The 14,019-nt window shown below is 38.5% G+C and overlaps 2 protein-coding genes across 2 annotated transcripts in view; one reads left to right on the top strand and one right to left on the bottom strand.

Moving 5' to 3' along the window:
* The window catches only part of NSF (N-ethylmaleimide sensitive factor, vesicle fusing ATPase), a 211,359-nt gene extending 205,022 nt beyond the window's left edge, over positions 1–6,337 (top strand). Inside the window, exons 20-21 of the mRNA XM_044001682.1 lie at positions 4,604–4,659; positions 5,066–6,337. Coding sequence (XP_043857617.1) covers positions 4,604–4,659; positions 5,066–5,087 — 78 coding nt within the window. The 3' untranslated portion in view covers positions 5,088–6,337. The remainder of the gene's footprint in view (positions 1–4,603; positions 4,660–5,065) is intronic.
* Positions 6,338–11,011: 4,674 nt separating this feature from the next.
* The window catches only part of WNT3 (Wnt family member 3), a 96,942-nt gene continuing 93,934 nt past the window's right edge, over positions 11,012–14,019 (bottom strand). The window contains exon 5 of the mRNA XM_044004710.1: positions 11,012–12,847. The gene's annotated coding sequence lies outside the window, so the exon portion shown is untranslated. The remainder of the gene's footprint in view (positions 12,848–14,019) is intronic.

Genomic DNA, 14,019 nt, shown 5'->3' with positions numbered 1-14,019 from the left:
CAGTAGCAGCTCATAGTGGACACAGAATAAATGCTTGTTGATTGGTTAATCATAGCTTACCCTAAGGACATACTAAAAAAGAATTCTAATTTCTTATAGTTGCAGGCCAGTCTGTCAGCTCCCACTGTTTTCTAGCCAATTTGGTTTTTAAAACAGCAACAACAAAATTTGTATATAATTTCTGTGTGCTCTAGTACGTGGCCTATTTTTGTAAAAGTATTATATGTTGTTGAAGAATATCTATAGCCTTTAATGCTCTCATTCACAAAATGCCATGTCTTTAATTTCTTAAATTTTCCAATAGTTTGCTCAGTTTTACATTTTCCTTTTTATTTATCTTTCTGTTAGAATTGTCCAGCTTTGAAAGGGGAGCATTAAAATGTCCTTCAGTTATCATGTTATTACTTGTCTTTTCGCAATTGGTTATCTATTTTTATTTTGGTAATCAGTTAATTGTCATTTAATGAATTTAGCTACTATACCATTTGGTATACATGTTTTATATTGATAATGCTTTTTTGTATGTGGTTCCTTTAAGTATAGTTTTCCTATTTGTTATCTCTTGATATTTTACATTTTTATTTTTGTATCATCTAGTAGCATCAGTATAACTCCTGCTTTTTTGGCTTCAACTAATAGATAACAAATTTTTTTCCAGCCTCTTGTTTTCATTCTGTATATGTCTTTATTTTAATTATGTTTCTTGTATGCAGCAGATTGTTGGATTTTGCTTTCTGATACTGTTTCTATTTAATATGTTATTTATTACATTCACATTTAAAGTTGTGATTGTTAGATTTGAAGTTATCTTCCATTTATTTCTTTTATATTTTTATTCACTTCCTCTTTTGAGTGAGTACTTTGGCCATGTAATTAGTTTTGCTTACACTGCTTTAATGCCCTTCTATTCCCTCAGGCTCTCCCCCTCAGAACTATCATTTTTTTTTAACATCTGTGTGCTCCATTGCTTGATAAAATGCTTCAACAATCCTTTAATTTAACCACATCTTCTGAGGAAAACTTTTAAGTTTCTACTTGTGCTCAGTATATTTATAGCAGCAGTTTGAGAGTCAGTCATTTATTCCTCACCTAGGTACAATCATCTGTAGTTGTCATGATGGTATAATGAAGGCAGCAAGGTTATGGGAATCAGTAGATCTAGGATCTAGGCCTTACTTTGCCATTGCCTGGTTGTGTGACCTCAGGAAAGTTTTTTTTTTCTCTCTGGATCTCACTTTCCCAATCCATACAATGAACAGTCTGGACAAGATGGTTTCTCTTAATCCATGATATTTTTTATGCATGTGTTTATCCTTGTGTCTAATGTAAAACTTAATCTTGGCCACCCTGCAGGATTTAGATGTGCTATACACAGGTACACTCAGGCATCTCTCTAATGACTAGGAGGAAAGAAGATGTTAAAAAGAGGAAAGAGTTAAAGTAGAAAGAAAAGCTGGACCAATCATAGATTGTTATTATAACGTTTAAAAGTTGAAAATTACTTGTGCATCCCCTTCATTTTAGAGATGAGAAAACTGAGGCCCAGAGAAATAAGGTGACTTGTTCATGATCACAAAGTTAAGAGTCACGGTGAGATCCCAGGTCTCCTGGCTCCCAGTAGAGTGCTGGCTCTGTGAAATGATTCAGTAGGGGGCGGCTAGGTGGCGCAGTGGATAAAGTACCGGCCCTGGATTCAGGAGTTCCTGAGTTCAAATCCGGCCTCAGACACTTGACACTTACTGGCTGTGTGACCCTGGGCAAGTCACTTAACCCCATTGCCCCATAAAAAAAATTTAAAAAATTTAAAAAAAAAAAAAAAGAAATGATTCAGTGAATCCATGAGACTATCATGACACCTTTTCTGGACTCAACGCAATGCTCTTTCTGTGTCACACTAAAGTGGAGAATATTTTAGAGTGTCCTTTACCCACCCAGAAAGGTAGAATTCAATGAAAATTCCCACAGCAGAACCGAAGCCCTTTCACCTCTGTCACTACTGTCTTAAATCTTGTCCAGGCACAAAGTTTACAGGAAAAGAAATTTCCTAGTGATTTTGGCCTTTGCCAGTTTTTTTCTCTCACTCTGAAAGGTATTAAATGTGAGCCCAGCCAACATTTTCAGTGCCATTTGTTACCTGTTCTCTCATATTTTCCCAGCTGTATCTTCAGAATGGCATCCCAAATTGCCTTTTCCATTCAATATATTTCACAGCAAAAGCAGATTAAAAAAAAAAAAACTATTGAGGATGCATTAAATGAAAAGAGAAATCTAAAATTGGTGATGTGATTTATGAACAAATGGTTAGAGAAAAACATGAACTTTATTAAAAATGTGTCCCCTACTGATTGCTTTAAATGTATGGTCTTAGGAACCCAAACTTGGGAGGATGAATTAATCTACCAACGGGGCTGTTTTTGAATAAATTGATTTACTTGCACTCTGAGCAGTAAATTAAAATTACAGTCTAATCACATTGCTCAAGATTCTTTTTGGTAAAGGTATAGATACAGGTGTATTGGCTCTTTTCTCGGAAGAAGATAAATCTGTCAGAGTGCTCAGCTGCATTCTTCATTTTTTAGTCTCAGTACTTAAAAAAAATCATTGCATAGAGAAAAATATGTAGCTCTTTTCTCCCCAACCCCCTACCTCCTTCCTTTGATGCCTCCAAGTCAGGGATCAAGTTAATGCCTCTTATGTATGTGGGGTAAAAAGGAAGAGTGTTGCACTTGGGCCTAATCTTCAGCCGACTGACATTTCATAGACCTCTAAGTTTGAACTCCTTCATGTCAAATGGATTTCGTGCAGCTGAATGAATTCTCTTTAGATCTGCTTAAGAGAGGCTGAGCCTAAGTGAAGAGGCATGTAGTTTAGCAGAATATAAGTCATGTTACCTCTCTGTTCACTATACACAATTCTGTTAAAACTTGCACAGTTCTGAGGATCTGCTCTGACTAGATGTCACCTGAGGGAATAAAGTCATTTATCTAGATTACTTTTTTCCTCTCTTTCTCTTGACTTTTAATTCCATAGCTACAGGCAAGTCAGTAAGTCATTGCTCACACATATTAAATATATTTAATGGGCAAAGACCTGCAAGTACTGACTACAACAGAATTGCAGCCAGTTTCATTTTTTAAAAACTTGACAATTGATTCACATGTAGTTTTATTTCCCCAAAAGAAAAATGTTTCCTTTGTTAAAGATTCACACTTTTCCTAAGTCGTTTGTAGTAGGACCTCTCGGCTGTGATGCATGTGAAATTCCTTTTCTTGTTTCCTGAGATAGAAAAAGTCAGTAATCTTAAAAAGAAATCCGATTGCATATGTACCCACAGCTGCACCAAGTATCTGAAAGCTAGTCCTGGAGGGAAGGGAGTTCCCTCTTGGGAATCAGACTCTTGTCCTGGAACATTTTTTTAAAGTTAGGTATGTTTCTTACAATCTGAGCTCCTCTTGGAGCAGTTCAAATGATTTTTGATGTGATCATTTTCTTAATTATTTCACATCTCTGCTGGACCAGTATGAGTAGAAAGCGATGGGGAAAATTATTTTTTCTTCAGACAGGTTAAAAATAAAAGCTAGTGATATGATTATTAACAGAATTGATCATCAGAGGTCCTGCTTCTCTTCTTGAAGAATACTTAAGTTGTTCTGAACCTGAGCTTCTAGTGGCCTTCTTTCTATTTTCATCTTCACAACACCCTCATGGGTTAGAATGGGTTGTTTCCCTCTTTTTAGGTTATAAACTCCGAGACCCAGAAAGGGAAAAGTGTTGGTCCTGACATAGTTATTCATAAGTTGTTTGATCAAGTTCAGGACTGGTAACTAAGTTATCATTTAAACTTGTTTTGTTTCAGATTTAGTCTTGCTTTTCTTTTGACCTGGCCCTGTTGATTATGGGGATTTTCTCACCAGGAGTTTCCCCTAATCTGCTTTTAATCATTAGATAAGGGAATAAGCATTCATATAGAGCTTCTTATGGTCCAGGCACTGTAAACTAAGCACTTCATAAATATTATCTCATTTGATCTTCACGACAACCCTGTGAAGTCATGCTGTTATCCCCATTGTTGCAGATGGATAAACTGAGGCGAACAGTTTAACAGGTTAAATGCCTCACTCATATCTGAGGCTAGATTTGAATTCAGGTTTTCCTGACTCCAGGCCCAGAGCTTTATCCACTGTGCCACCTAGCTATGAAATATATTCAATCTGAGCTCTTTGTAAATAGCCACCTGTCAAGTTACTTATATATGTCTCATGAACATGTAATCTTTTTCTTATACTGGTAAGAAATAAGGAACTCCTGATGGGCTTTGTGTGAAAGGGCAACAAAACCAGTCAAAATAATGATTGCACCCTGTGTATAGCCCTGAATGTGGGAAATTCCCTTTGGAGGCCCATCTCAGGTTCAGAACAACTTAGGCATTCTGTTATAAATCATATTAATGGAGAAAAGGCTGATAAGGTGGTGCTTCTGTTGGTCAGTCAGAAGGTTACTGAAGTGCGGGTGTTAGCGTTTATTTAGAATGAAATAAGTGTATAGTGAACTGTCATACAGAATACTGTTAACCTGGATTCTTTATCTTTTCTGTTATATTTAGATGGACCCCGAATACCGTGTAAGAAAATTCCTGGCACTCTTACGAGAAGAAGGGGCGTAAGTAGATGCATTTAAAGCTGGCAACCCAACTTACGTTTTGATAGCTGCCTCGGTTTAATCCTGCTGCATCCATGTTTCTTAAGAGTTGCTAAAGAGTCCACATATTTGAATGCTCAGCCATCCTTGGATGTCTTTGTATTTCTTTTTTTTCTTTCCAAATTATTCACTGTCATTATAGGTGTGATCAAAAACCAAGCCTAATATTGTCCTGATGGTTCCTGTTGAGTGAATATGATCTTGCCTGTTTTGAAATGCTCCATCCTGTATGTAGCCAGTGCAGTAATAGCAGGGAAAAACTCTGGAAGAGTTTGTTGTTGTTGTTCATTGGTTCACTTTTGGACGTGTGGCAAAGGAGGGACAACCTCATCAACCTGGTAATTGTCTCTTTGATGTTCCTTTGCAGTAACCCCCTTGACTATGACTGAATGTGGACTGTCTGCAGTGCTCAGTGACCAAGGGAAGTGACCAAGGTGAAGATGACCACCATGCATCTTATTCAAGGGCACTGGACTAACGGGAATGCAACTCTACCTTCCATCATCCCTCAGTCTGCATGTTTAGTGCAATATATTCTCATTCCTTATGCTCGTCTTAGATCCTCTGGTGTTTTTGTGGCAGGTGATAGTTTGCTTGGGTGTTGTGCTTCTGTTTCTGTGCAGACTAAGAGAAGACATTCTCACTCAGTTTTCAGGTGTGGAAGGAATGCACTCTACTTGCTAACATTACACATTTCAGGTGTCTTGCCCCACATACCACCAGTAAATTTAATGAGCATTGCAAGTAAACATCTTGCTTGTTTAACTAAGACCAAAATCATCACAGGAAAATAAGAAGGTGTGGTACCCTAGAGGGGATATGGTTATCTACATATTATTGATGTATTTAGATGTCAGAGACAAAAATTAGATTATGGATTTCCAAAATACCCATCATTACCTTTGCCTAAACACATATGAAGCTGAATTTCTCACTTGCTCTTTCTTTGGTCATTTGAAATGAAGTTTGCAATCTACGGTCAGAAAATTTTTCCTGGTGGGAGAACAAAATATGACTGCAGAGGCAGCAACACATTGAAGATACGGAATTCCCCCCTTAACATTATTTGTTTAATTTGGAGAAATTCAGCCTATTATTACTCTTTATTGTTGTTAAAAATCAGTGAGTTATTTGTGTAAAAGTATACTATCCTAAACAGAAAGAAGTTATTAAAAATCATTCGGAAACTTCTTTGTGCTAATTAGTGTCCCACTTTAAATGAGCCAATTTCTTAGTGCACTATGAATTTTGTTAGTATCTCTACATTGTTCTTTCCTCAGTGAGAAAACGTAGAAGTTCCAGTCCATCCTTTCTTCCTTTGGAATTGGCTACCAAAGTGCTGATCTATGCAGTATCTAAGGAACACACTATGATTAGTAGTTGAAATATCCAAAAAGACTCCCTTTCCCCTAATCTTTTGATTTCATTCTAGCAAGCATGTCAGATTTCAGTTTTCATCTACCTGTTACTTCCAGAAGGGACAAGGCAATCAGCATTCATTTCTTTTTGGTGGCTTTTCTGATAACTGAGTTAGAATGCGCTTAATTAGGTCAGCTCATTTGGGAATGAGGCTTGTAGAGCATGCCACTTTCTCCCCCACCCCCACCTTTAACGGGAAGACAAACAACCCAAAGCCAAATGACAGAGCATAACGCTAGCCTGGGCAGCCCACTGCCAAGCTTGTGACCCTAGCGTGACGTGGGCCTCTGTCATTTGTCCTCCTAGGGGGAGGCCTTGCTGGATGTACTTTTAGCATAGTCTTATGCACGTCATCAGCTTTCTTTTTGCGTTTTCATCTTCTGTTCATCTTAAGTGGTGTGTACTGTGAAAATCTGTGATTTCCAGTGGCCAGTATCCATGGTGACCCCTTTCTGTGTAAGATCTTGCAACTTCCTCTTCCCAGGAAATCAGCACATATTATAATAACTTAATGTCTCTGGTTAAATGAGGTAAATGTTTTTATTGTGCTTTTGTCCAAGGATATATTGAGAACTATGTTATATTTAATGCCAATGACTGGATGCAATAAATAGAACATATACTCGGAAAAGTTTGTTGGCCTCGTGACTTTGCTCAAGTTGTTGGTAGTCTGTTGACTGTGTTGTAAAGAGAATTAAGATACAGGCAGAAACTCCTCACTTCAGTCTTGAGGGATGGAGAATTGAGTAAGGGGATGATTTTAAAAGTGTGGTTATCCTCTACCAGTCACAAGTTATGTATAAAAAAGTTGCACTACAAGTAAAATTGCGAGTGCTTTATTTTATTTTTCCCATTGGGAAATTGAGGTACAGAAGCCATGCAATAAGTCAGTAATGAAGTTAGAAAGAGAAACTCTTCTTAATTAGAACCATACTCTTCTCTGAAGCACACAAATCAAGCAGTTCCAACCTTCCCATTTGGAAATTTTTCACAGTTTTCTCATGGTAAGTTTTGGTGTCCCTCTGAGATTTTTGTTTTTGTTTTATTACTTTGTTTTGCATTTTCCTGTAGTGTGGAATCTCTCTGCCTAAACTCCTTCAGAGAAACTCTGTGGCCCCAACTCAACCAAATTAAAACCCAGACTATCCCAGAACTCTTGGGTTCTGATCTAGAGTTCTCCTGGAAGAGCCTGAAGCTCCCCGAGGAGCCTCCAAGAGCATCTGAGAAATCTGGAAGGAATCCACTCACTCGTTTGGGAATCTGAGAAGATTTCTCCAAATATATGCTTCTAAGAATGGCTTAAAAGCAAGAACTAGGCAATTACATATCTGAAGTTAGCCAACACACAACTTATTTACAGAGTGACAGGACTGGTTGCATCCATCTTCTTCCCTAGATGAATAATCAAGTGATTTCTTTCAGATTTCTTTTAAAACTTCAAAAGAGGAGATTATTTCTTACTTTATTCACACCACTTCCCAAATCCTTCAATCCTCACCCTTCACTCTTGGGCCAGACAGTGATTTATTCTTTATACTCGGTTAACTTGTTTGTTACTATACAAAGGGATGTAACCAATGGTGTACTAGTAAATGTTTAACAACCAGCTCTCAGGGAATGGGGGGAGGGGACAGGGCAGAGGCTGTGTGTATGACACACTTTGTCATTTAATCTACTTTACTGGCATTTTCTTCATCACTTTCTCCAGTCTGCACCATCATCAAAATAGTAAATCAAGCCCTAATTTGTAGCAGATGCAGATTTCCAGGGTGTAAAAGCTCTCACACTGAAAATTTAACCATTAGCTCCCATGAGCCATTTGGAGCTTGCTTTATCATTGTTCATCATTCTGAGTTAAACATTGCCATTACTTTCACCTTATCCTTCTATGGCTCAGTTTCCCTCAACTTGTCGTCTGGGAGATGTGCTACCTTAGGACACACCTTTGGATATAGCATAATTATCTCTAAAATAATGCAAATCTGCTTTCTTCAAGGAATCCTTTCATCTCTCTTTTTTTAAATACAGATATTTCAAAATTCTCCTTTGAGTTTCAACCACAAGTCACTAAACCCAGCCTTTCAGTGTCTGAATACAGCTGATGGTGAACACATTTTGTTCAAAGCCCAGGTAAAGAACAACTCCAGTCCAAGTGCAAAGGTGGAAGCATTCTTTCTTCTTCTTTCCCTGTTAGTTTGGTTGCAAGCTGCTCCATAGCAGTGGAGTCATGAAAGGTTGGCACCAGTAATAAGAAGGTCATACGTGAATTTTAAATTCCGGCACTAAAACCATAGCCAGCTTCCTATATTCTCTCAGGGACCCCCAGGACCACGTTCTTGAAATGAGCCCACTGAGAATGGATGTCCTCTATGTCAGGGAGCATTCACATTCAAAAGATATCACCTCTGATCAATAAGAATCCCTACCACACAAGCATAAATAGCACAAGATTTTCAGGGGATGAGAAAGGCCAATGACTAAAAAGTTTCTCGCACACAGCCCCAGTTCTGTACTACTTCAAGAGCATGACATGAATAGGATCACCATTCCCCTCCTCCCCACAAAGTCCTCCTTGGGGTTTTTTTTTTGAGGGGGTGGGGGATGGTGAATGGGATGAGAAGCAGGGAAGAATCAGCAATAGCAGCCATAATTCCTGCCCTCCCCCAGTTAATTTCCTTTCCAGCACCAGCTGGGGGGGGTGGTATAGAGTTGTACCTAAAGTTATGTCATTACCTCTGCTGCTTAGCCTATGCCACCATTTCCTTTGTCCCTCTCTGCCTTTTTCCATTTTCTTTGGGGCTGCTGCTTTTCTCTGCACTTCTCTCCCTCTTATTTTCCCTTCTTTCATAGTAAATTATATAACTTAGAAATGAACCCTCTGATTAGTTTTCATTTTATCTCTTCTTGAAGATCTTATTTCCTTACTCTTTGTTAATCTTTGTGGCCATTTTGTCACTCATGAAACTGTACATATGTTATTCTGCTCACAAAATGAGGAAAATCATATTCCTTAGTTCCTTCAACCTATCTTGCTAGGACATGGTGAGTCTCCTCAGGATATGCTGAGGTTTGTCAGTGGCCTTTCATCAGTCCATAAGAGAGAGAGAGAGAGAGATCACACAGACTGGTTATCCATTCCCTATGTTAAGACCTTAAGAAACGGGGTGGGGTGGAGAGGGTGCAACTACCTTCTGCCCATTCTACTTTTGCAAAATTCTAGTTATTGAAAAACTTTCCTTCTATCAAAGCAAAATCCAACTGTCTTTAACTTCCACACACTGCTGATAGCTTTGCCCTCTGGGGTTACATAGAACATACGTTCTCCTGGATGACAGCCTTTCAAATAAGACAAATATGTTCCCTTCACCCCCTGTCCCATTCCCCCGCTCCCATGTTCATCATTCTGAGTTAAACATTGCCATTAATTTCACCTTATCCTCCTATGGCTCAGTTTCCCATAAGTTGTCGTCTGGAAGATGTGCTACCTTAGGACACAGTAATCCCAATCATGTCTGATTAAAATTGATCGAAATGGATATATTATCAGGTATGTTAAGGAGTCAGTTACAAAAGAATGGAAAAACATTCCCTCCAAACACTTTTAGGGGAACACTCTTAAATATTGGTCCATCTTCTATCCTGATTAGTATAAACTCTAAAGGTTGTTTGATAAGAGAAAGTGCAGAATAAATAAATAGTGTAGTGTAGTGTAGTGTAAATATGAAAGCACTTCTGAGTTTCAGGGAGAATTGTTATATTTATTAAAGGTGGAATTTTGCAATTGGGTTTAAAGACTGGAAAACCATCCCCTATTCTGAATAATAGAATCTCGTGCTTTATAAGACTTAGATTAACCTTGGATTTCAAACCAAAAAAACAACCTCCCCACCCACCACCACCTGGAATATACCTACTGAGAATTCCTACTCATACTGCCCAAACCAATCTAGAAATTATAATGAACATGTTTGCTGTGAAATTAAGAGACCTGGAATGCCATTCCCCGATCACCAGTCATGGTGGGGCTTGGAGAACTACCTTTTAGTGACATTTTACAGAACATTCTCAAATATCAGCATGCCTTATTTTACAAAATAGACATAGTTCTATCAGAGGTGCCTGCAAAACAAACCCTATATTTGCATGGACTTCCCTCACAAAATTCCCAATAGACTATAAATTTAAAACATTTTGTGAATAGACCAAATTGGTGAGTGGCCAATGGCACTTCCAGAATTTTGTGGTACATTCTTGACCCAAGGATCTCCTTATTATCCCATTAAAATTTCCACCTTGTCCACTTCCAACCAAAACAGCTTCAGATGAGACAGGGGATCCTGAAAGTTTCCAGACTACAACTCCTCTCCTTTTTTGTGGAAGGAAATATAATATCGGATTTTTTAAAAAATCAGGCTGCAAAATTTCAGCTTAGCAGAAGATGTTACTAATCTAATATATAATGCCCTCCAGGCTGAAAAGTCCTTAACTATAAGGTAGCAGTCTCTATAAATTTAATTGGTACCCAGTGTTATCAATTTTACAACTTGTAAATTATAGATATCAAGTTTATTTAAGCAGGAGATTGCCTCTGATAACTTTACATTGTTAGTAGCTTAGACTTGACTATGTTTAGAATATTCTTCTTCAGGAGTAGGGAAAAGAACCTTGAACTGGGGGGTCAGGGACCAGAAAGCTGAGATCACCATGTTTGGAATTTCTTAGCCTCATGAGAATTCATCTGTAAAGTACACAGACTATAACCACGGGTCAGTTTTAAGTTTGTTTACCTTCTCTTTAATGACTTAACAGAAAAAAAAAACTGCATGATGAAATATATTTTCTCCAAATATATATATAATATATTTATATAATATATAATCTTAGTTAACTCAAAGGTATATACATTGTATAATAAATAATATTTATAAAAAGAGAATTCTTTTGAATATAAAATCAAAAAGATCAATAACCTCTACAACTTTTTACAAAACTTTGGATACAGCAGGTTGGTAGGAAATTTCCATCGGACACTAATACCTGACTACAGCAAGAATAATTACAATGTAATCAATGTACTATTATTAAATAATTAAGTCAGCTACTGGAATACTCCCCGGAAACATGACTTTTTACCACTTTTAATATAGAATACATAGGTATGAAAAGGCTGCTTTTAAAATATGTATCACTTATAGCAAGCATCACCAAGTCTCCTTGGTTTAACACTTGGTAATCTAAGGTGAGGCTCCTTAGAGGGGAGGTGTGGGAGGGGAAAGGAGGTGGAAATGTACTTTTTGCATCTTAGAGTATGCATGCGAGGCTCCTAGGTAACAATGTAGGCCATCTTAGAGAACAAGGAGAGTGCTACTAATTCTGTCTCCAGACCCCAGGTCCAAGAACGCCTTAGCTCAAATAGAAAGTAACTTTCTTCTTCCCTGAATCTTCTTTCCCTTGTATTTTTGTAAAAAGTGTCCCCTCCAAAAAATCATTTGCCTGGATTTAGATAGCCTCCTAGAGGAAATGTAAAATTGTCCCAAGGCTGAATAGTTGGTCCCTGCTAAGTGCATCCCAATAATTTGTGGACCAAGAAGAATATCAAGCCTGCCTGGCATGAATGGATTATGTCAAGATCACTAATGGCTGTAAGATGAGTAAACGTTCAGAGCGCTACCTCTGAGTAAAAATAAGGGGAGGAAAAGTGGCACTGATGAGCTTTTTCACTGGATTGCATTTTTCCTTATATAGGTCAAAGAAAGGTAAGGACAGTTGTTGCAGGGGAGGGGAAATTGTCCTTATTTCAAAGGAAACAAGAATACTTCTCATTCTTACAACTAAAAAAAAAAAAAGAAAGGCCATGGATTGAAGGCCTCATAAAGACTTCCGTGAGACTCCATTAGAACTGGTGAACGGGCCTTGCCCATGCTGCCGGTTCACCAAAAAAAAAAAAAAAAAAAACACTTGACTGCATTTCCAGGTGAAACCTCTTTACAAAGAGACTTTGGGTTTTGCATCTATTGTTCATAAACGCTTCTCAAGCAGAACAGCCTTCTGGAAAAAAATGAGACAATAATGAACGGCTGCTATTTGGGCAGCTTAACAGGTGCTTAAAGTTCAAAAGCCTCTTCCAGCACGGCCTTGGCCCAGCCTACCACTTGATCCTCACTAAAACTATGGCTTTTCACCAGCGTGTAAAGGGATGTCAGATTCGGATGGGAGTTAGAGTTAGAGAAGTGGATACCATACGGGGCTGTCCTGCCTCATAATTCCCACCTGGTAGACATTGAGGAATCCCATCATAAGTAACAGTTTGAAAACAGTGATTGCTGTTATCAGGCAGAGAGCTCAGATCAGCCCAGCCTGTCCTGCTGGAGTTGACATTTTTTTTTTTATTTTTTTTTTCTCTTAATATGTGCAAAGATTAGCTCTGGGGTCTGTGCCTGTCAGATCCTAGAGAACCAAAGAGAGAGCCCCTTCTTTAAAACAACAACAACAACAACAACAACACAAAGCATCCAGAGTAGGGTGAAAATCTTGAGGAAAAAGAAGGAGGAAAACATCCCATTCACTGGGTGGGTTAGGTCCAGGTAATTTACCACACGTGCATCTGGCATTAGTCTGTTTTGTTCAATGCTCTCCGATGCTGTGAGCATGGGTCCTGGCTGTAGATCCTGGCTTCCCGTGGGACTGTGGTCAATCCTCCCAGCCACATGCTTCACCTGCTCCCAGAGCCCTTTGAAGAAACAGAGAAAGATTGAAAAGGGAGGATCTCTTATTTTCCAGGATACACCCTTCTGGGTGAGAAAGTAATGCAAATTCATTTATACTCCCTGTTGCAATCACATTCCCATCTTAATAGTGGCTTTACCTTCATTAACAGTTCTTAGCACTATGAAAAAGATGCTTGCAAAATCCAGTAGCCTTGGGGACAAAAGTGACTTATCATTTTGTAAGATTCAACAAATATGGAGTTTTCCAGACAGAGCCCTAACAAATAAAGAAACCATAGAGTCAGGTATGGAAGAGATCTATGCTGTCCATCAGAGTCTGTAGGTGGATGTTGGGCTGGTTGGAGTATTAGGAAGGAGAGTTCCAAAGCACAGTTTACAGTGACTGCAGGACATATATCATAGTTAGCAACAGCCACTTGTCCATCCAAGCATTCAGACTCCTTTCTATCCAAAGTCTGGTGTTGTGTCAGTGGAATCTCTAGTTGCTGGTGCAAGAATGGGAATTGGGGAGAGGGGGGGTGAAAAGCAAATAGCTACTTGCCCTGGACAAGTAGAAGCTTTACAGGATGTGTATTAAAGAGCAATGATTTGATTCATTTTACTGTCTGTACACTTTTAACAGAGAAGGAAGATTTGTGAGCTAATAAAATGCTTTATAATTCTTTGCAAGGCTGATTTGGAACTGGTCTGTATACCTAAGCCTGTAATTCATCATTGAGGGTGATAGATAGCTCAACACTGGTTTCAAGTTCATTAATTCATTAAACCAAATTAAAGTTGAGACTTTTCTGTGTTCAGACCACTACTGTCTTTAAATCCTGAGCCCAGTGGTTTGGGGGGATCATGTTTCTCAGCCTTCTCTGGCCTTTTGATTTTCAAATCAAAAAGCTCCTTCCATGGGGGATATGCTGATGAGGCTGCCTGAGGAGTTTAGTTATCTGGCCCATCTTCCCCAAACAGGAATTTCTCATTCTCTGAGGAGAGGAAGAGATCAATCAATGTTTCCATGATGAATTATCTTAGACAGGGACCCAACTCCAACCTAGCTGATTTGATGCTATGCCTCCAAAAAACGCCTTAAAGCAAACCTTAAAATGTGATGTGGCAAAAGGTCATTAAAAATATGGGACTTAACTTTTTCTACCAGTGAGCCACCCTAGCCAGAAGGAAATGA

Source organism: Dromiciops gliroides, chromosome 4 (genome assembly GCF_019393635.1).
Source record: "Dromiciops gliroides isolate mDroGli1 chromosome 4, mDroGli1.pri, whole genome shotgun sequence".
Lineage (NCBI taxonomy): Eukaryota > Metazoa > Chordata > Mammalia > Microbiotheria > Microbiotheriidae > Dromiciops > Dromiciops gliroides.
The sequence above is the reverse complement of the archived record's forward strand: the minus strand, read 5'-3'. Positions and strand labels throughout refer to the sequence as shown.